General features: G+C 42.6%; 2 protein-coding genes across 8 annotated transcripts in view; one reads left to right on the top strand and one right to left on the bottom strand.

Moving 5' to 3' along the window:
- Positions 1 to 12,914, top strand: part of ECI2 (enoyl-CoA delta isomerase 2) — a 30,831-nt gene extending 17,917 nt beyond the window's left edge. For 2 of the 5 annotated variants that reach the window (XM_034429082.3, XM_034429083.3), the window contains exons 9-10: positions 342 to 485; positions 3,191 to 3,437. In XM_034429082.3, the coding sequence (XP_034284973.2) occupies positions 342 to 485; positions 3,191 to 3,346 (300 nt within the window). In that variant the 3' untranslated portion in view covers positions 3,347 to 3,437. Of the gene's footprint in view, positions 1 to 341; positions 486 to 3,190; positions 3,438 to 3,929; positions 4,696 to 10,126 lie in introns of those variants that run through there. The other 3 variants (XM_087890293.1, XM_087890294.1, XM_087890295.1) reach the window with 3 other exon arrangements.
- Positions 35 to 18,616, bottom strand: LOC117672442 (testis expressed protein 56-like). 3 transcript variants are annotated; one of them, XR_004593243.3, is made up of 5 exons: positions 18,200 to 18,616; positions 15,761 to 15,941; positions 3,426 to 3,717; positions 2,727 to 2,774; positions 35 to 2,050 (listed from the first exon to the last, which is right to left on the bottom strand). XR_004593243.3 is itself a non-coding variant. In XM_034429084.3 (5 exons), the coding sequence occupies exons 1-5, from the start codon at positions 18,468 to 18,470 to the stop codon at positions 1,868 to 1,870; spliced, it is 831 nt and encodes a 276-aa protein (XP_034284975.2). In that variant the 5' UTR covers positions 18,471 to 18,579; the 3' UTR covers positions 1,857 to 1,867. The 3 variants fall into 3 exon arrangements, 2 of the variants coding, with proteins under 2 accessions (XP_034284975.2, XP_034284976.1); XM_034429084.3 differs by having other exon boundaries at positions 1,857 to 2,050; positions 3,570 to 3,717; positions 18,200 to 18,579; XM_034429085.3 differs by lacking the exon at positions 35 to 2,050 and having other exon boundaries at positions 2,696 to 2,774.
- Positions 18,617 to 20,258: the final 1,642 nt, after the last annotated feature.

Below are 20,258 nucleotides of genomic sequence, written 5' to 3'. Positions count from 1 at the left end.
TTACGTAATGATGGGCACATGTGCCATATGGGGGTATGATCAGGTCTGTATTTTAATAACATTTAACATTCAGAGCAATTAGCTGACCAAAATATACTAATGCTGTAATAATATCATAGGGAACTGCCTTGTCACATAGCAAAACTGCTTCTTGATCAGTCCTGTTCAAATGGCCTACTCTTACGCTGCCTATCAAAGTCGTGGGTAAATGTCAATGACTGAATCTTAAGATAGTTTATGAATGATACACTGAAGTGTTCTTCTATCCCTTATATATAACAAATGCACTAGAATTAGTGGAAAGTCAGAATGAGCCGTTGTTTCTTTTCTCATTTAATCAGGCCACTGAAATGCTGCTTTTCAACAAGAAGCTAACTGCTGCAGAAGCCTGTTCGCAGGGGCTTGTGACTGAGGTTTTTCCCGACAGTACATTCCAAAAAGAAGTGTGGGCAAGGCTGAAGGCTTATGCCAATCTTCCTAAAAAGGTTAGTGTTAGCAAAATTGCTTATCTAATAAATTGAATTAAAGTTTAAAGCATAAGTTAAAAATATGATTTTCAAGAAACCAGCAGAATGTATTCTAAAATAGTAGTAAATAATAATAAGGCAAGAAGATAAATACCTACGCAGCCCAAGTGAGTAACACTTTAACAGAAGAGAACCTCACCAAGAGAGGACAAGAGGTTAATAACAATCCCAAACCATTTTTTAATTTTTAAATGCACTCTAGAAATTAAAAGGAAGAGTAGCAAGAGTATGAGCTTGCACAAAGTGCACCTGCATACCAAAGCTAAAAAGCAACCAACCAAAATTTTATTAGTTTCTACTTCTATTCAGCCTTATCAGTAGGAGCCCTGGTGGCACAGTGGTTAGAATGCAGTATTGCAGGCAAATTCTGTCCACAACCTGGAATTCGATCCTGACAGGGCTCAACATTGACTCAGCCTTGCATTCTATCGAGATCGGTAAAATGAGAATCCAGATTGGGTTTTTTTTTGGGGGGGGGGGGCAATATGTTTATGTTGTAAACTGCACAGAGAGTGCTGTAAATCACTATCAGGCGGTATATAAGTCTAACTGCTATTGCTATGAGTATTGGCCACAGCACTGCACGCACCTACAAAGCTTATTTTGTTTGCAAAATAAGGCACAACTCAACATATATACAAAGCTTACTCTTAATTGCAACCTACCTATCTACACAACCCTAGCTTTTCAGAGCAAATAGCTTATAAAATATCAACAGCTATAACCTTAACCAGGCACACTGGATGGAGCTGCAAACAGACTTTTTTATGCTGAACGTCTGTTTTTCTCTTAATATTCCAATCCCATATTATTCCATTCAAGGTAAACCAGAAGCAGCAGGAACAAGACAGGTCCCCATTACAGTACTGGCTGAACTGGAAAGAGTAAAAGTCTCCAATCACAAAAGGGCAAATTACAAGTAGTCCTCAACTTACACTTAAAAACAGTCACTTAAAAACTGTTCAGAGTTACAATGAACCTCTCCAGAGCTACCTATGGCCTGTTTTTGTAGTTGTGATGGAAACAAACCCCCATAGTCACGATTGCATTTTAGGAACTTGACAATTGGCTCACTTTTATGGCCATTTGCAGTGGCCCACAATCACAACTTGCAGTGTTTTTCGCTGGTTTCTGGCTTTTACTTCTGCTTTCTGGCATAAGATGCCCATTGAGGGGGATAGATTTATTTAACAAGTGTGGCCTCCATTTAATGACCGTTGTAAAAAACAGTTGTAACTTCAAATCCAGTCACAGGATGCCTCGACTTACAACTGCAACGACCTATGGCTGAAATTCCAGACTTAATTATACTTGTAAGTCAAGAATTACCTGTAAGAACTTCAGAACAAACTGTATACTTGAAATGACACCACTTGAAGCAAATGTTTTGTTCTTGGAGCTATATGTGCTTCCTTTGGAATGTTGTAAGACTGAAATATTTTGTACATTCCTAATGCCATCATCAATTCACAGGAGGGAAAGTATAAGGAAGCCCAGAAGAAGGTTGCAAGACAACAAATGAACTAGAAAAAGAAAAGAAAAAAGGAAAGGAATGTAAGAGTTATTCCAAAATATCTCAGTGATTCTGAACTAGCTTGGGTGCCCACAGAATATTGAAAAATGGTTGTGGAGGGACAACAACAAACTAGGAAAGAAAAGAAATATAATAAAAATATTACACATTTATTTTGTTTCAAATCCTACTTCAAATCCTCTGTTGTGGAACTCTATAAAATAGACAGTAGTGACAGCTTGAAACTATCCATTTAACAAGCCTCTACGTCTGTTAACATTTCTTCAGACATAATCATGGCCTATCTATCTTACCCTGGAAACAACCAAACCATGAATTATATCCATGCTGCAGTTCTGTACATCCCTATCTGGTTTTAAATCTTTTACAACCAATTACAACTTATTTCTGAGTACATATTTATAGAGAAAGACTGCATGTATGTGGAGACAAAGAGAATTGCAATTAAAAATCTGTTGAATTCAAATCATAGTTATATCTGCCTGACTCTTTATGTTACAGATTCTTTATGGCTTTCGCGGCAGTATTTGACATTAAATAAATGCAGTAAACTAATTCAAATTGATACTTTTTTTTGTATTGCGGATGGTTTTAACATATACTGAGAGAAATGAGTATTAGAGGCAGAAGGATATGGAATGACTGATTTTATTTGTCCTAATTACCTTCTTCCTGCTTTTCACTTGTGATGTAGAGGGACAGCTGTTGACCATCTATAAACAGAAAGACAATTTCTATTATAATTTCTTTAATAATATAAAAATAAAGTCTGTTATGCAATCTGCTTCATTTATGAAACAACACCCAGGGGTTTTTTTGGTTGTTGTTGTTGTATAGCGCATGTAATTGTAAGTAAATTTGTGATCCAGTTCTATTCTTGCCCAAGAAAGCAATATAACATAGACATTTGGGAGATAAGTATCTAATTATTCCCCTGGGATTGTTTTGGGTTTAGAAGTCATCTGAAGGGGAAATGATTGAGCAGAGAAAAGGCAGAGGGCAGGCCCTGATGTTGTGCTCTAGTTCTCTACGTAAACTCTCTCCTTGATCATCGGTTAACAATACCAGGCAGATGGACTTGCTGTGGTCCATATTAACCAGATATTGCTTATTTCTTTTACCTCTCCAGACTTTGACAGTCTCCAAGCAGCTAATACGAAACATGGAAAAAGAGAAGCTATACGAAGTTAATTCTCAGGAATGTGAATGTCTCATGGAAAGATGGCTATCTGAGGAATGCATGAATGCCGTAATGAGCTTCATACAGAAGAAATCAAAGCTCTAGTCTCTAGCCAATCATGCAAAATAAATTGCTGTAAGTTGTTTCTGTTCCCTTACTACAAAAACTGTCATTAAATGAATACCTTGGATACATATCCAGATGGTCCCTTCATTCTGGCTAGAGCTTAGCTTTCTTTGTCTTTTAGAATTTTGTATTGTGACATGAATTTATGATGCCAAAAGCACTGGAGTTGCCTGTTTGGGCCATTAGGCGGGAAAGCACTCACTGCTTTGCATGCAGAGCGAATTTCTTTGAATGTGACAATGACTGTTTGTCTTCCACAAGGGATGAGGGATTCAATGTCACCAAAATTCGCAAGTTCTTGAATAGTTGATTGCTGGTCATATTGAAATGACATGGTCTTCGGTATCCATCTAGTGTGGAGAAAGGAAAAAAACACACAAAATAATAGCACTAACTGTATTAGAAAAGGATGATCAAATACCTGTTTTCAAATGCATACAATAAGGATTAATACTTTACCACTTCATTAGTCTCTGATGTATTTTGCATAGTTTTTAATGACTGTAAATATGTCATTGAATAGTTTTTTAAAAACTTATCGCTGACACATAATGGCATTTAGATTTTATTGCAGAGTCAGGAAAACGTCTCCCCTAAAATGTTCAGGGAATTCTGAAGGGGTTTTTCCATGGTGGCTTCTTTAACAGTAAAAGCTGAAGATGTCATGAGAAGAAAAGGCATGAACAAGGTTGTCATTGGCTAAGAACAAGTATGGATCTATGATCAAGACTGAGATCATCACATGCAGAAAAAAAGGAAAAAAGGACTCTTTCTATATGCAGTATTTTCCTGGTGAAAAATCTCACTTATCCTGTTATTGTTTGCCTTACTCACATTAATGCCTTAACTCAAATTTCTGGAAGATAGTGCAGCTTGGAACAAGAGGCAGCTCAACCTAACAGGCCATATTGTTGCTGACAGACCCACCGTGTTAGTAGTAAGATGTCAGCACTTCAACCTGCATTTACTCTAGTGCTGACATAAGAAGGAAAAGAGAAATGCAGTTTATTTTATTTGAGACGACATCGAAACCTGACATAAGGTAAGTATTAAAGGGGTGACTATAAGGCATGCTTCTTCCTGGAGTGCACAGCCTTTCTTCCCCAAAAACCTACAAAGTATTGTGAGCCACAGGAGATGACTTGGAGAGCTGAGACTTTGAGGTTCCAAGACCGACTGGTTCTGTGGGAAGAAGGGAGACTGTTGGACAACTTGCTTTTTTAATAGCTAGCATAATTGCAAAGTTCTGACATACAACTCTATTTTACTAACTACCTTTGGGGGGGTGAAATATTATATGAGTCTTTTATTAAAATGGCCCGTTAAAATAAGCAATGGTATGTGACAGTGTTTTTGTTTTTGACCTGTTTGTTTTAGAAATATTATCTAAAATGTTCATCCATTCCACATTCCTACTACTGTTGTCATCACACCAATTCCCCAACCTATTCATCCTGCAAAGAAATGAAATTATTTTTTTAGCTTTATCCATTAACCATTTGTTCATCTTTCTTGGATTAGGCCTTGATGTTAATATAGGCATATCTTTTCCTGTGCGCTGCTCCCACTATCCATGAATGGGTTAAATCCTTCAGCCTTTGGCAAACAACTGAGAGCGAATTAGAAGAAACTTCCCTTTCCCGGCTTCCTAGTCACGCCCCCCCAGTCCCATGATACCCCAGTCTTCTCTCAGTTGTTGGCAAACGCTGAAGAGTTTTTTGGGAGCTCCTGATTCTGCACAGGTATTTTTCTCCCCTTTTTCTTTCCAATTTCTCTCTTAGTTTCTTTTTATCCTTCCCCTTCCAAAGCGTTTAGGCTTTTCTGTTATTTTTGATTAAGTTCCTAGCGCGCGGTTTTTTCTTTTACTGCTTTGAAGGCACGAGAGCGCTCGTCAGCTGGGAGGCGGGCTCGGAGCCTCCGGCCTCCCACGCTCAGGCTGCTCAGCACTCGGCGTGACTTTTTAAACTGCCAGGCTCGCTGCAGCTTCTGGAAGACGGGCGCTTGTGCTGAAGCAGGCAAAGCACACATCAGCTGAGCGGCTGGCTCGGAGCCTCGGGCCGCCCACGCTCTCATTGCCATCTAGCCTCGGCGCACCTTGCTTTTTAAACTCGGCTGGGCTTGCTGCTGCCCAGGAAGGGGGTGCTTGCTTACAGAGCCGGGAGAAAAACCCCGCCTTTGTTTTCGCCGGGGGACATCGGAGGATTAAGCGCAGGGGCGCTGTGTAGCGGCGTACAGCCACGTGATCGGGCTGAGCTTCCCTTTACCCCCTACAGTATAGAAAAGTCCTCTCTTGCTCCGGAGATAGTGCGGCCTCTGGTAGGACCCTCGGGCCGCCAGTGCAAGTCCGCTGCTTTAGCCGCCTCGTTACAGCCTCCTACCACATGCGGACGCCATTTTGACGGACCTCCGGGCTGCCATTTTGGTTACCTTTCGCAAACCGGTCTTCTCCTGTACCACCAGGGAGCCAATTGCGCATTTGTGTCTGTACAATAAGGAGCCAGCAGGACCTGTCCCCAGGGGCGGCCTGCCTGAGAGAGGCGCAGGGGGGAGCGAAGCCAGACAAGAGGCCTCACATTTTATAGGAAGCCCAGGCCCGGCTCGCTTGCAAACAATGTCTGACTCACCCTTTTCCTTAGACATGGAATTGGAGTCAAGCCCACCTCGCAAGGGGACTAATCATTCAAAAAAGAGCTCTGCGAAACGCCCTGGGAATTCCAGCAGCAAAACCAGGTCAGACAAGGCACCCCCTACCCAGGATAGGGACGCCTTATGATGGCATAATGCACTAGAGCGCCAGTGGGCCAAGGCACAAAAGGCAATCACAGCTGCACCTGGTGCAGAGCCGGGATCGGGAGAAGTGGCACCCACATCGACTAGGGAGCCAGCACCTGCCATCTCAAGCCTGGCTGAGTTGAACTTGACACCAGTGACTCCAACCACACCCAGGTCAGGCCAACCCTTGCCAGAAGCCGCCCACCCCACTCTGCAACAACAGCTACAACCAGAAGCGACCTTCACTCTGACAGCAGCGGGCCTCATGCCACAAGGGGGTGCAGGGCCAACCAGCCAACCTGATTTTCAGGCCATGTTTTCGTCGGCTTTTTCTGCGTTCTTAGCTGCCGGTTGGCAGCAGGCGTCCCAACAGCCCTCAAACCCCTCTTTGGCCCAGGGGTCGCATCAGCAGTTCCAGTCTCATAGCCATCCTTCTCAGCCCCACGCGTCCTCGTCGGATGAGTCAGACCAAGCAGAGGAGGGGCCGGAGGACGTGGAGTTCTCAGAGGATGAGGGCCTACTGCCAGACACACCAGCCTTCAAAGGGCTTTTCTATCCGGCGCTATTCAAGTCGCTTCTCCATAAAGCCCGCCTCACGACTAAACTGGGAATCCCGGGAGAAATCAGGGCAGCCTCAGCCTCCTCAGCGGGGCCCCACGATGCCCTCTTCAAATCTTCCAAACCAGAAAAGGACTGTATTCCCTGTCCACAGCTCTTCGCAGATGTAATCCAGAACCCCTGGGGTCAATCAGCCTCACTGTCAACACCCAGATCCCTCGATAAGAAGCTGTACTGCTCAGCCCCTGAACTGGAGGAACTGCTGACCCTTCCAACAGTGGACCAGCCAGTAGCGTCCCTGGCATCGGGGTCGATGATCCCCACAGATGTTCTGGATGGCCTTAAAGCAGAGGACAAGAAAACGGAGGGGGCTTTTCGTAAGGCACACCAGGCAGTGGCCTGGGCAAGTCGTTCAGCTACAGCAACGTCTTTCTTCAACAGGGCGGCCCTCATCTGGCTTAGGCAAATGCAAGAAAGACTTCCTCCCGAGGACACCAGACTTCATCAGGACGTAAATAAAATAATTGCTGCCACCGAATATGCAGCAGACATGTCCCTAGACTCGGCAAAGTTTGCATCGAGATCCTTAGCCTCTACTGTCACGGCCAGGAGGCTTTTCTGGCTACGTCCCTGGAAGGCCGAGCTCAAGGCTAAGTGGAAGCTGGCGGCAGCCCCGTACAAAGCTCCAGATTTATTCGGGGCCTCACTAGATCCTGTCCTGGTCAACGACAAAGACAAAAGGAAGGTTCTCCCATCGTCCCTCCGGCGACGCGAGCGTAGATACTCACCCTACCCATACCAGCAGCCCTTTCGTCACAACACAGGGTCCAGGGGGCCCTCCTTTCACTGCTCACAATACCAAGGAGGGGAGAGATTTCAGGACAGACAGCAGTTCCGAGACAGAGGCCGAAACCAGCAGTCCAAGCGTCCCTTCCGTGGAGCCAGTTCCAAGACCGCCAGGAGGGGAAAGTGACTCCAGATCCAAGGGCCCTATAGGGGGAAGGCTCCTTCTATTCTCCCAACAATGGGCCCGATCAACGTTGGACTCGTGGGTAAGGCGCACGACTTCATCAGGTCTCTACATCGAATTCTCGGGGCCGCCTCCCCACCGCTTCGCCCAATGTGCAATCCCACAGTCCTTAGAGCTCCAAGAGCTAATGGCTCAGGAGATTGCACATCTCTTGGAATTCAAGGCCATAGAACCGGTTCCACTGATCCAACACAGAGAGGGGTTCTACTCAACCCTCTTCCTCGTTCCCAAGAACTCGGGAGGTTGGAGGGGGATCCTGAATTTGAAGCGTCTGAACCAGTCAGTACAATACCGCAGGTTCAAGATGCACTCGCTCCGTGGAAGAATTTGCTATTGGCAAAGGCACAAGACAGGGATGTCCCCTATCTCCCTTACTTTTTATTTTATCATTAGAAACCCTATTACGTAAAATAAGGAATGAAGAAAAAATTAAAGGCCTTAGAATTGGACAACAGGTATATAAAACCCAGGCCTTTGCTGATGATATGGTTTTTATTTTGGAAGAGCCCATAGAATCCTGTTTATACTTATTAGAGAGAATTGAAGAATTTGGGGCTGTAGCAGGGTTATTAATTAATAAAAACAAAACAAATATATTAACTAAGAATATCCTAGAAGAATCTAAGAGAGAGCTACAGGTGGTAACTGGACTAAAAGTAGTTAATAAAGTTAAATACTTGGGAATCTGGCTAACTAATAGATGTTCGAGTATACAGGAGGACAATTATAACAAATTACTAATTCAAATTAAAAAAGATTTAGATAGATGGGGTAAAATACAACTCTCACTACTAGGACGAGTTACAACAGTGAAATCCTATGTTTTACCAAAGTTCAATTTTCTATTTCAGACTACACCAGTGAGTTTATCTAAAAAAAAAATTTATGGAGTTGAATCAAATAATATCGAAATTTGTTTGGCAGGGGAAGAAACCACGGATTAAAAGAAAGATGATGCAAGAAGTAAGAGAAAGAGGAGGTTTAGGATTACCATGTTGGGAGAATTATTATTCAGCTGCTTTATTAACTTGGGTAAAAGAATGGATTACCTTATCAAATAATCGTCTCCTTAAGATAGAAGGTTTTGATATACAACAAGGTTGGCATAAGGCACTTTGGTGTGAGAATATCCCACAGAGTAAATGGTTTACCCAACATTATATAAGAAAGATTCTAATCCGCAATTTGGAAAAAGTCAGTAAAAAATACTACATTAAAACGCCCTGTTGGTTAGCACCTTTAGAAGCAGTGACATATCCCAATTTATATAATGTGGCTAAAAAATTAACATATAAAGACCTGCTGAACATACAAGGGAGATTAAAGTCTAAACAGGAATTAACTGCCCAAGGAATGCAAATGGATTGGTGGAGTTATGTGCAGATTCAGTCTAAATACCAAAAGGATAGGGATGGAAAAGGGATTGATGGAGAATTACAAGAATTAGATAAAATCTTGATGGGTCAAGAAAAAGGTATGATTTCAAAATCCTACAAATTGCTTATGAAATTAGAGATAGGTGAGGAAATAGTCAAAGATTCTATGATCGCTTGGGGGAAGAATTTTGGGTATCCAATACACCTAGATAAATGGCAAGAGATCTGGTGGGATAATATGAAATTAGTAGTATCCACGGCCTACAAAGAAAATATCTATAAAATGATATACAGGTGGCATCTGCCTCCCAATAGACTAGCTAAAATGTTCTCTGGGCAGTCGGCGGATTGTTGGAAATGTGGAGGGGAACATGGCACTTATTATCACCAATGGTGGTCGTGTCCGAAGGTAGTGATATTTTGGGGGAAAATTAAAAAATGGCTCAATGAGATATTAGTGTTAAAAATCGACTGGCGACCAGAGACATGCCTGCTCGGCTCCAAGCCGGAAAATATAAAAAAGGACTTATATGTAATGATTACATATCATTACAGCGGCGAGACTGACATACGCGCAATTTTGGAAAAACCAAAATATCCCAACAGAGGAGGCTATTATAAAAAAAATTTTGGAATGTGCGGAAGCAGATACGCTAACTAAAAAATTACAGGATAGAGAGCAAACACAAGTAGGTTTAGCTTGGGACAAATTCTATAAATGGTTAGAAAAGAGAAATCTATAACCCACATTAGTTGAGGATTGGTATTTAAAGAGAAATTTATATTATATAAGATAAGTGTGGTCGGACAGACCTAAGTGATTCACTAAGAAATATAAGATGTTCTGTCTTCTCCGGAATATAATTTAGAGTTATAGTACCGAATATTTGTTCACTAAGGTACTATATGGAAGTACATATGTTTATTGTTGTACTGTTTTGTCTGTCATTTTATGTTGTTTGTTTTTTTCTTTTTAAATGAAATGTAAATAACGATTTTTTTTAATTTATTTTTTTTAAAAAGATGCACTCGCTCCGGTCAATTCTGGCGGGGGTGCGACAAGGGGACCTCCTTCGGTCAGTGGACCTCCGAGAGGCTTACCTACATGTGCCTATACATCCAGAGCACCGTCGGTACCTGAGGTTCGAGTATGCGGGGCAGCACTTTCAGTACCGAGCAATGCCCTTCGGCCTATCTTCGGCACCCCGCACCTTCACCAAGTTGGTAGCGGTGGTGGCAGCCAGGCTTCGGGCCATCCCAGTGAGAGTCCTCTGCTATCTGGATGACATCCTGGTCCTCTCGACATCGCAGAACCAGGCAGTCAGGGACATGGAGCTAGTCCTGGAGGCCTTCCAAAACCACGGCTTCTCGATCAACTTCAAGAAGAGCCACTTCCAACCCTCTACCCAAATCCTCCATTTGGGAGCAGTGATAGACTCGGTCAAAGGGCAGGTCTTCTTGTCCCCGGACAGGGTCCAGAGCATTCAAGCCTTGGTCCAGCAGATAATGGCAAAGAAGAGGGTGCCACTACTCCAGCTGTCGTGCCTTCTCGGGAAGATGGTCTCTTGCTTCGGTATCGTTCTGTGGGCACGCAGACACTCGAGGGCGCTCCAGTGGTTCCTCCTCCCCTTCCAGCAAGCGGGAAAAGCCAACTCGAACCGCGAAGTGAGCCTCACCACCCAAGTACGTCTCTCCCTCATGTGGTGGACAACTCCAGCTCTCCTCAAGGGCTCCGACTTTCTGGAACCAGACAGACTGGTCCTTACCACGGACGCAAGCCTTCGGGGGTGGGGCGTGCACCTTCACAACCTAGTGGCGCAAGGCCAGTGGTCCCGTTGCGAGCAGCTCAACAGCATCAACTTACTGGAGCTGCAGGCGATCAGGCTGGCCCTCCTCAAGTTTCAAGCCACAGTCCAAGCTCAACACTTGCTAATCCTGACGGACAACATCTCAGCCAAGGCGCACGTGAACAGAGAGGGGGGCACAAGATCCTGGCTTCTTATGTTAGAGTCAGAAGCCCTGTTCGAGTGGGTGGAAAGGCACCTTCTGTCAATCAAGGCAGACCACATCTCGGGCGAAACAAACGTCAGAGCAGACTGGCTCAGTCGAGAAACGATAGACCAGGCGGAATGGCAACTCCACCCCAGCCTCTTCCAGGAGCTTGCTCTACGCTTCGGGAGACCGGCAGTGGATCTTTTCGCAACTCCAGACAACACGCAGTTACCCCGCTTCATGTCTCGCTACCCAACTCCTCAAGCGGAGGATCACAACGCCCTTCGTTGCAAATGGCCGGCTGGCCTCCTGTATGCATTTCTGCCGATCCCACTGATCCCGCGGCTCATCAGGAAGCTACTGCTAGAAAAGGCCAACCTACTCCTAGTGGCCCCAAATTGGCCCAGAAGGCCGTGGTACGCCAACCTAGTGGCCCTCTCAGTGGACCAGCCGTGGGTGATCCCACCCCATCGGGTCGTTCTACGCCAGGGAGCAGTCTCCCATCCAGAGCCTCAGTGGCTCCAATTAGCCGTCTGGCATTTGAGAGGGTCATCTTAATGAAAGACAATCTGCCGAACACCGTCGTCAGTACCATCCAGGCGGCTAGACGGCCATCGACCTCTCGCATTTACGAGACATCGTGGAAGGCCTTCTGTCGCTGGGGGTAGATCCATCATGTCGACCCCACGACAGCCACAATACGAGACGTACTGGTGTTCCTACAGGAGGAACTCGATAAGGGACTGGCACCAGCGACCCTGAGACGACAGACAGCGGCCTTGTCTACAGTCATTGTGCACCATACCAGTCCCTGGCGCACCACCCGCTTATCAAGGGGTTTCTACACGGGGCCACGAATCTGCGCCCCCCCCCCCACGGTGCACCGATATCCTTCTTGGGACTTGCCTCTGATTCTACGGGCCTTGACCGCCCCCTCTCTTCAAACCGTTGGACTCAGTCGCCCTCAAATACCTGTCGTTTAAGGTTACCTTTCTCCTAGCAATCACTTAGGCTAGGAGGGTCTCCAAACTAGCGGCACTCTCCGTCTGCAAGGACTTGTGCATCTTCAGAGACTCCACGGTGATACTACGTCTTGACCCGGCGTTCATTCCAAAGGTGAATTCCTGGTTTCACAGGGCTCAGGAACTCATCCTTCCGGACTTCTGCCCCTCGCCTCAAGGGGACAGAGAAAAGCGCTGGCACACTCTCGACGTGCGTCGCGCCCTACGCCACTACATTCACAGGACCTCTTCATTTCGCCGCACGGAGGTGGTCCTGGTGTCATTCAACCCAGCTTCCATGGGCCAGAAGATCTCGGCCTCTACAGTCAGCAGATGGATTAAGGCCTGCATCGCCCTGGCCTACGACCTAAACTCAAGACAGAGGCCGGGCAGAATTTTACCCCACTCTACCCGCAGCACGGCTACCACGGCAGCTTGGGCCACACAGGCGTCAGTAGCAGACATTTGCAGAGCGGCCACCTGGTCATCGTTGTCTCCGTTCATTCAACACTACAGAATTGACGCCTATAATTCAGCGGAGGCGTCTTTTGGTCGCAGAGTACTCCAACGAGTCCTGACGGAGGAGGACACTAGAGGCAGTCAGCCTCCTGCCCGTAGAGTTTAAGCTTGGGTATATCCCATTCATGGATAGTGGGAGCAGCGCACAGGAAAATGGACGTTGTCTTACCTGAACGTCCCTTTTCTGGGCGCTGCTTACACTATCCATACCCTCCCTAGGTTACAGCTGCCTGCCCAGGCGTGTTGCCCATGTTCTACTATGTTGGTTGTTAATAAAGTTATGTTGTTTTCACTCGTCAGAGGTTTGTGGTTTGTTCAACTTCGTTCAGACTGGGATATCATGGGACTGGGGGGCGTGACTAGGAAGCCGGGAAAGAGAAGTTTCTTCTAATTCGCTCTCAGTTGTTTGCCAAAGGCTGAAGAATTTAACCCATTCATGAATAGTGTATGCAGCGCCCAGAAAAGGAACATTCAGGTAAGACAACGTCCATTCTCAAGATATCATCAGTGACTATACTACTATATTAACTGTGAACTTAGGAAGAATTTGAAACATCTATATCACTCATTTGGTCCATATGGTTTTAAAACTGTTAATGTGGTTGTAGTTCTCTTATATATATACAACTGGTAATTCATAGGTTCCCATGTTTTTATGTACCCTGAATGCAGACATTGGTGAGCAAACTATTCTGAGGACATTAAATTCTATATTGAGCTAATATAGTAATCCAATCTCTTGATCCCCAGAGTGAGTCAAAACATATGGCTTGGTACACAATTTTTAAATTACTGCAAAATTCAAGTTTCTAGGAATACCAGCATAGCTAAATATGGATAAGGATCCTTGTATTCCACAATTGCCTACCACAATTGCCTTCCACAATTGCCTACCAACCTACCAAACATTTGAAAATTTGTACCAGATGTAGGAAGATGGTTGTGTTTCCTTGTTAGATGTAGTGCTCTTTTGCTCAGAAACTAATGCTAATCTTACAATGCCAAATATCAGAATTGGGAGGGGGGGGGGAAACAATATTCTCCATCCAAGATAATGACAAGCAACTCATCATTACAAGTAGTCCTTAATTTAATGACCATTCATTTAGTAACTTGAAATTACGATGGTGCTTTTAAAAAATGACTTACAACTGATTCATACACAATTGTCGCAGCTGTCAGGCTTCGAGGTCGTCTCAAATAAATTGCATTTCAAACAAAGTCTTTGAAGGAAAACTCCTGTTTATTAAGCACGACATTCTACACCCGGGTCCATCGAAGCCAACACTGACTTCCAGACCCAAAACCCTCCCTTTCCGTTCCCCACTCTCCTGCACTCATTGGCCATCTTCCAAGTCATTCTACCCCTAATCTACCGCTCCAGCTCAAAGGAATTTCCCCCCTCCCATCCCATCTCCTAGGGGATATTATCTCCAGGGAAAATAAGTAGGTGAAAAATCAAATGTCCCTTTCCAGACGCCTCCGCCTCTCCTTCTTATGTCAGCACTAGAGTAAATGCAGCTTGAAGTGCTGACAGCAGCATCCTGGGATCATGTGATTCACTTATTGAATATAGCAAAAAGGATATAAAATTGGACATAACTTGTTTAATGACCACATTGCTTAGCGATGAAAGTTCCAGTCCCAATCACGGTGCTAAGTCGAGGACTACCTGTCGTTTTCCATGCTGAAGCTAGCTGAATTGCAAAGCGTTAAATAAGCAGACTTTACTTCGAGGATCTTGCTGCAGAAACAGTGTCAGGTTCTGATGGCCTTCATTACCATGGCTTGGCTCTTCCATAGATCTCCCATAGAAAATCAATTATTCAGTAAAAAGGTTGATAGGATATTGGATCATGTTCAAAACTTTTATTACACTGTCAGCCTGTGAATATTCATCAAGACTCAAAGGAATCCAATCAATATCAGCGTTTCTATCCTTCACATTACAGGCTCTGCCTATTTCTTTTTCATTTTGTCATCAATAACATCAGACACAGTCTTAGGTATATAAGCAGAAGCTCTGACCCTATGAATCAGCACTCAGTCCATGCTAAAATTAATAGTGCCTTTTTATTTGTCAAGCCAATTATAGCAACAGTTGTAGCCATAGCCAAAACCATAGATTACTAGGTTTTTTCCACACTTTTTCATAGTTTTTTAAAAAAAATAAAAGTTTCATTCTATGCCTTAGAGCTACTACCTCTGAATCCAACATCTGAGACATTACAGCTAAAAGCAACAGCTTTACAACTCAAGTTAGCTAAATTGATCCACAACGTGCATTGCCTGCTTTTGTATTTTTGGGGGTTTTCGTTTTGCTTCTAATTAGGTGTTTCATTTGGTTTTAAGGAGTTATTCTGTTTTTGCTGTTTTCCTGTATTTTGTTTATTAGTTGTGTTATTGAATTGTTTTAAACTATGAGTTGCCCAAAGTCACAAATGTTAATGGGCATTTATAGAAATTGGATGAATCATGAATAAATAAATGAATGAATTCAACAATTTCAACTGGGAAACTTGACATTTAGATCCAGTCAAATCCAAAAATGTTAGGAATTCTTGGGAGTTTGGCATTCTGATAAATCAACCATCAACAGACACATAAAGCTAAATATCATGTATGCATCATTTAAATGATAAAACCAAAAGTTAAAAAAAAAGTCCATTGTCTTTAGCAACCAGTACCCAATTGAACAAAAAATAGCCAAATAAACAATAAAAGGAGAAACAATGCTCTACTCAAGGAAATTTCAAGGAAGAATCTATACTCCAACCATGGCTGGCAGGGTAAGCCACTACATGTAAACTATCAGCAAACTTTACTTTTCTATGAACTGGTGGTGTTATTTAGCTAGTAATGAAAGGCTGCATGAAAACAGTCAAACTCAGAAACACCACAAACAACAGTTCAACACAGCTGTACATCAATATTCTCTACTTTTGTCATACTATATTTTGTAGAGGTTAGTAAATTCTGTTTCTCTAATATTGCTTGGTATTAGAAAAAGAATTGTCTATGTAGCAAAATAATAGAGATTTGGGAGCAATGGGTGACAAATGAAACTTAGAAAAAAAGAACAATAGAGACTGAATGGAGTGTAGGAGACGCAATGATTAAAAATAATTGTTTATTTGTATCTCACCTTGCAATGATAGTTGCTAGCGGCATATCTTGTCTATAGACTCCTAAAGGTCTAGGCTGATTGGCAATCTGGTTGGAAACCCTTCTTTTTGATAGAGGCATATGACTTGGCGGTGGTGAACAATATGCCTCTTTAGGTATCAAATTCATCGAGAAATTGTCAAAGTAGGAAACCTTATAACCTGAAGAGAAGGGGAGAATTGTCTGCAATTTAAAATGTATTGGTGGTTTGGTAGGGTTTCCCTTCCTTCTTACTGGCCTTGAAACTATGCCTTTGTTGGTCATGTCTCAAACAGCTGGGTCACCATTTGGCTGGATACCGTAACATGTTCTACATGGGGCTGCCCTTGGAAGCAATTCAAAAGCTACAGCTGGCACAACCCAGGAAGTTTAGCTGACTAAAGTGCTGGCAGATTAACCCCACCAACACAGGATAACTTCTATTTTGAAATTGCTGTATTGCTTACCAGTCAGCTTCCAAGTTCAATTCAAAGCACTAATCTCTTTTAAGTCTTACACAACTCCAGTTACATCAGGCTCAGTATTTACACACCCAATTTATTCATTACAGAATGTCCTGTTGACAATCCCTCTACTTTGGAGGTACATCAGGTGTGAACAAGAGAGCAAGTCCTTCCAACAACAGCCCCTTTATTTATGGAATTACCATTCTCTAGAACGGGGGTGGGCAAATGTGGCTCTTGTACAACCTGTGGACTTCAACTCCCAGAATTCCTGAGACAGCTGGCTTAGGAATTCTGGGAGTTGAAGTCCACAGGTTGTAAAAGAGCCACATTTGCCCACCCCTGCTCTAGAAGTACAGCACCTACATTTCTAGTCTTTTGAAAATAAGTTGATTTTTTAAAAAATTGTGCCATTGTGCTTGTGGCTCAAACTGAAAATGTGTGTCTTGATTCTTTAAAAGAAACAGGATTTTTATTGTATTGAATGTTTAATTGGCTGATAAGGTATTGACTGCTCAGAGTAGGTGGCAGAAATGAAGGGAGGAAGGAATGTGCCCTTACATTTAATTGTATGATAGCTTTTTATTATACTAAATAGTATTATACTACTAAGGATGACTGGAGAAACAGATCCATATTTTAACCTGCAATTAACAAACTTAAATTTATAATTTATAAATAACATTCAAAACCAGGAAAGGATTGTTGTAATGTGGAGTTTTGATTCTTCAATAAAAAAATAAATAACTCAATGTCATTTGCTGTTGGTTTTCCCATTTCCTTTTTCAGTTTAATTTGAAATATTTTCTTTCTTATTCTGCTATTAAATCTTTTTTTTTAAAAAAAAAAAAATCTCTTAATGATCTTTTCTTCCAAAGCACTGAATTGGATTTTCCAGTTGGGCACTATTAAAAGCTCTCCTTGCCAGAGAAGATTAATTTTATTGAAATATAATCCTTTCTTTATCCCACTTCAGACATTATTTTTCTTCTGCACATTAGCTTTTTAAAAGTAGGTACAACTTTTCAGACTGCAGTTATTAAGAAGTTAGGAGTTAAATAAACTCAATGCGGTCACTGTTAGAATCTAGGTCTGCCAAATAAAAACTACAACAATGCAATTTTGAAATAGTATTGTTTTGCTTTAAGCCAATTACAGAAGATATGAACTCCATACTAACAACTACATCTCCTTTATCCCCAAATTAATGCAATAGTACCAAACTTCACATTCCATTATCTCACACCTCTATGAATGCCCAATTAGGCTATACAATGTACTTTACATGGTGCTGCCTTTGGAGATGATCCAGAAGCTAAGCTACAAGTCACATCATAACCAACATCAACAAAAGGCAAAAGTTACCACAACTCAAGATAGGCATCTCACAACCAGTCAAGCGAGGTCCAGAGCAGAATTTTGAATTGCTTCTGAAACTTCAACACACAAGGAGTACACATATTTCTGGAGATGCCAGTGTAGAATTGTGCCTCTATTAAAACTGTTGCATTGGAACATAGTAGGCTTCTGAACCCAACTGAAAATCCTGCTGTATCTTTAAAGTCCTAAGTAGTGCAGTATTGGGAGGATATATCAGGCAACACTTACACCAGAGCTAAAACCACTCATCTAGTCCAGTCATCTGGATAAATCCTTTTGAAACTCTCCCCACTGCTTCACATTCAAGGCACATGGGAATATGTGGGAGAGACAGTGCCCTTATGGTAGTTTCCATTCCACTGAATTACATTTCCATCCTATCCCTCCAATATATAAATAGCAATAGCACTTAGACTTATATACCACTTCACAGTGCTTTACAGCCCTCTCTAAGCGGTTTACAGAGTCAGCATATTGCCCTCAACAATCTGAGTCCTCATTTTACCCACCTCGGAAAGATGGAAGGCTGAGTCAACCTTGAACTGAGGCTGAGCTACCACTTTGCAGATATGGATATATATGTGATAACAACTTACACTTTTGTTGATCTTCACATGCACATTGAAGCAATATATCTCTCAGTGGATCAGGCAAATTGTTGTAAAGCATAGAGAGCTTTAGGAATACTTCATTTATCTCATCCATTTTATCACAGCGTTTCAGCTTCTGAGACTTGACCAGTGATGGTAAGTTCAGACTAGATTTTGTCACAGGCCTGATCCTTGAAAGCAAGCTTCCTTTCTTTACTGTTTGCTGATTTGTGGCTGGTCGTGGGAAGTGAAGACATGATCTTTTCCCAAAAAACATTCTGAAAAGTACTGATTTTTTTTTTTTTTTAGTTTTTTAAGGAAAGGAGTTGTTATCAATACAGAACACAATGGCCTTGACTTTCTCTACCTATCGAACTCTGTATATTGGTGGTGAAAAGCCATTTTCTCTGCCCCTACCGCTATGTAATCCAAGTGTCATAACAGCAATGTGATGTCACAGGCAATAATGAGAGACAGAAACTATACGATCAAAATATATTTAATGGCACTGCTGACTTGGCATGATGAACTGGATTTCCAAGAATTAGCATGATGTTTCAATGAGTAAGTTAGATCAAATGAATAAGCCTATTAATTCAGAGAGGATAAGCTTTACTCCCAAACCTCCATCCTGTTTGAAGTTAAATTAACTTCCTCCAGTGAGTCATATCATCCAAATAAAAACCTTTCCTTTCCATGATCATAGAGAAATTTTACAATGTCTCCATAAAAATAGGGCCTCGTTTGGAATTCTGTCTGTGTAGCTACCTCAGTTTTCAGTTGACACATGCATACATACATAGCCACGCTGGAAGGAGATTAAATAAGGGCAATAGAAAAGTGGATATGATCCTTTGAACCTGTCCACAGTGATGCAAGCCCTGATCATATCACTGATTTTTTTTCCCCTAAAGTAACAAAAATAAAAACATGGGGTAATAAGAAGGGAGGTGAAGTGAAAACCTAGAAACTAAGTCTTACAAAAGGCAGGTAAATCACAACATCCTTGGGAATGTGCTTGCCTATACCTCATTTTCTGCTTTTCCCCAAAGTCATGGCTCTGATTAAAAAAAGGCTTTATTAAGTAGATGAATAATTCTTGGAAGAAGCTTTTATGCAGTTTGACGACACTGAAATGTTTTTCTAGCTTGTTTTCCAGAAAATCAATTTATGCCGGTACTTTTAAAGTATTTTAGTACTCTTCCCCTTGCAAAAAGACTTTTAATTATGGGTTCAAATGCATAATTTCTCAACCACGGCAATAGGTACCAAGGGTGCTCACAAAAGATGTGAGCAGGGGTGAAATGCTCCCAGTTTGGACCGGATCGCCCGATCCGGTAGCGATGGAGGAAGGGGGTTCGGAGAACCGGTAGCAAAAATCCCTCCCGCCCCCATGCCCAGCTGAGTCGCACAATCATCAGAGACTTTTTTTTTACTTTTAAAAGGATTTTTTCTACAACCTCTTCGGCCGAAAAAATGCTTTTAAAAGTAAAAAAAAAAGGCTCTGATGATTGGGCGGCTCAGCTGGGATCATCAAAGGCTTTTAAAAGAAAAAACCCTTCTTACGGCAGCAAGTTTCCAATTTTGTGTGCTAAGGTAGATTTGCATCTTGATCATGTGGTTAGGAGGAATGAAGGAGAGGGGGCCGATTCCTCACTCCAATTGCTAGCAAATGTCCCCCTCCCCCTTTCCATTTGGTGCTTATTTTGGCAAAATTGAAGAGCACGTAAAAGTTGTTGAAAGAAAAATAAATATGGCCATGATCAACATCCAGGATCTGTAGAGTTCTTAGATGGGAGTCCATGCAGAAATTTTGTGTTCTTGTTGTTAGATGACATAATTCCCATGAGGGGATTTTATTTCTTTTTGACTGAAAGAAACTTACTGGCAGGCCTGAAGATATAATGCAAAAGATGGCTTCCAGAACTTTACTGCTGTGGGAAACTGGGAGGGGGGATTGTATGGACCAAGGACATCTTGCCCTGCACCTGGAGGGATGTGGCTGGGAGGCATCTCCAGTTGGGACGGTGCTTTGATTGGACCATGTAATGAACTTGTGGGTGAT

The sequence above is a fragment of the Pantherophis guttatus genome, chromosome 3 (genome assembly GCF_059756535.1).
Source record: "Pantherophis guttatus breed Tessera chromosome 3, ASM5975653v1, whole genome shotgun sequence".
NCBI lineage: Eukaryota > Metazoa > Chordata > Lepidosauria > Squamata > Colubridae > Pantherophis > Pantherophis guttatus.
The sequence above is the reverse complement of the archived record's forward strand: the minus strand, read 5'-3'. Positions and strand labels throughout refer to the sequence as shown.

What these genes read in the sequence shown, in the direction of transcription:
- LOC117672442 (XM_034429084.3), bottom strand. Translation starts at nt 18,470, where the DNA reads ATGTTTTTTGGGAAAAGATCATGTCTTCACTTCCCACGACCAGCCACA. An exon ending in TTCGCTCTGCATGCAAAGCA is followed by an intron (nt 2,775 to 3,569) that starts GTGAGTGCTTTC and finishes TTCTGTTTATAG; the next exon opens with ATGGTCAACAGCTGTCCCTC. An exon ending in AAGTGAAAAGCAGGAAGAAG is followed by an intron (nt 2,051 to 2,726) that starts GTAATTAGGACA and finishes TTCTTTTTCTAG; the next exon opens with TTCATTTGTTGTCTTGCAAC.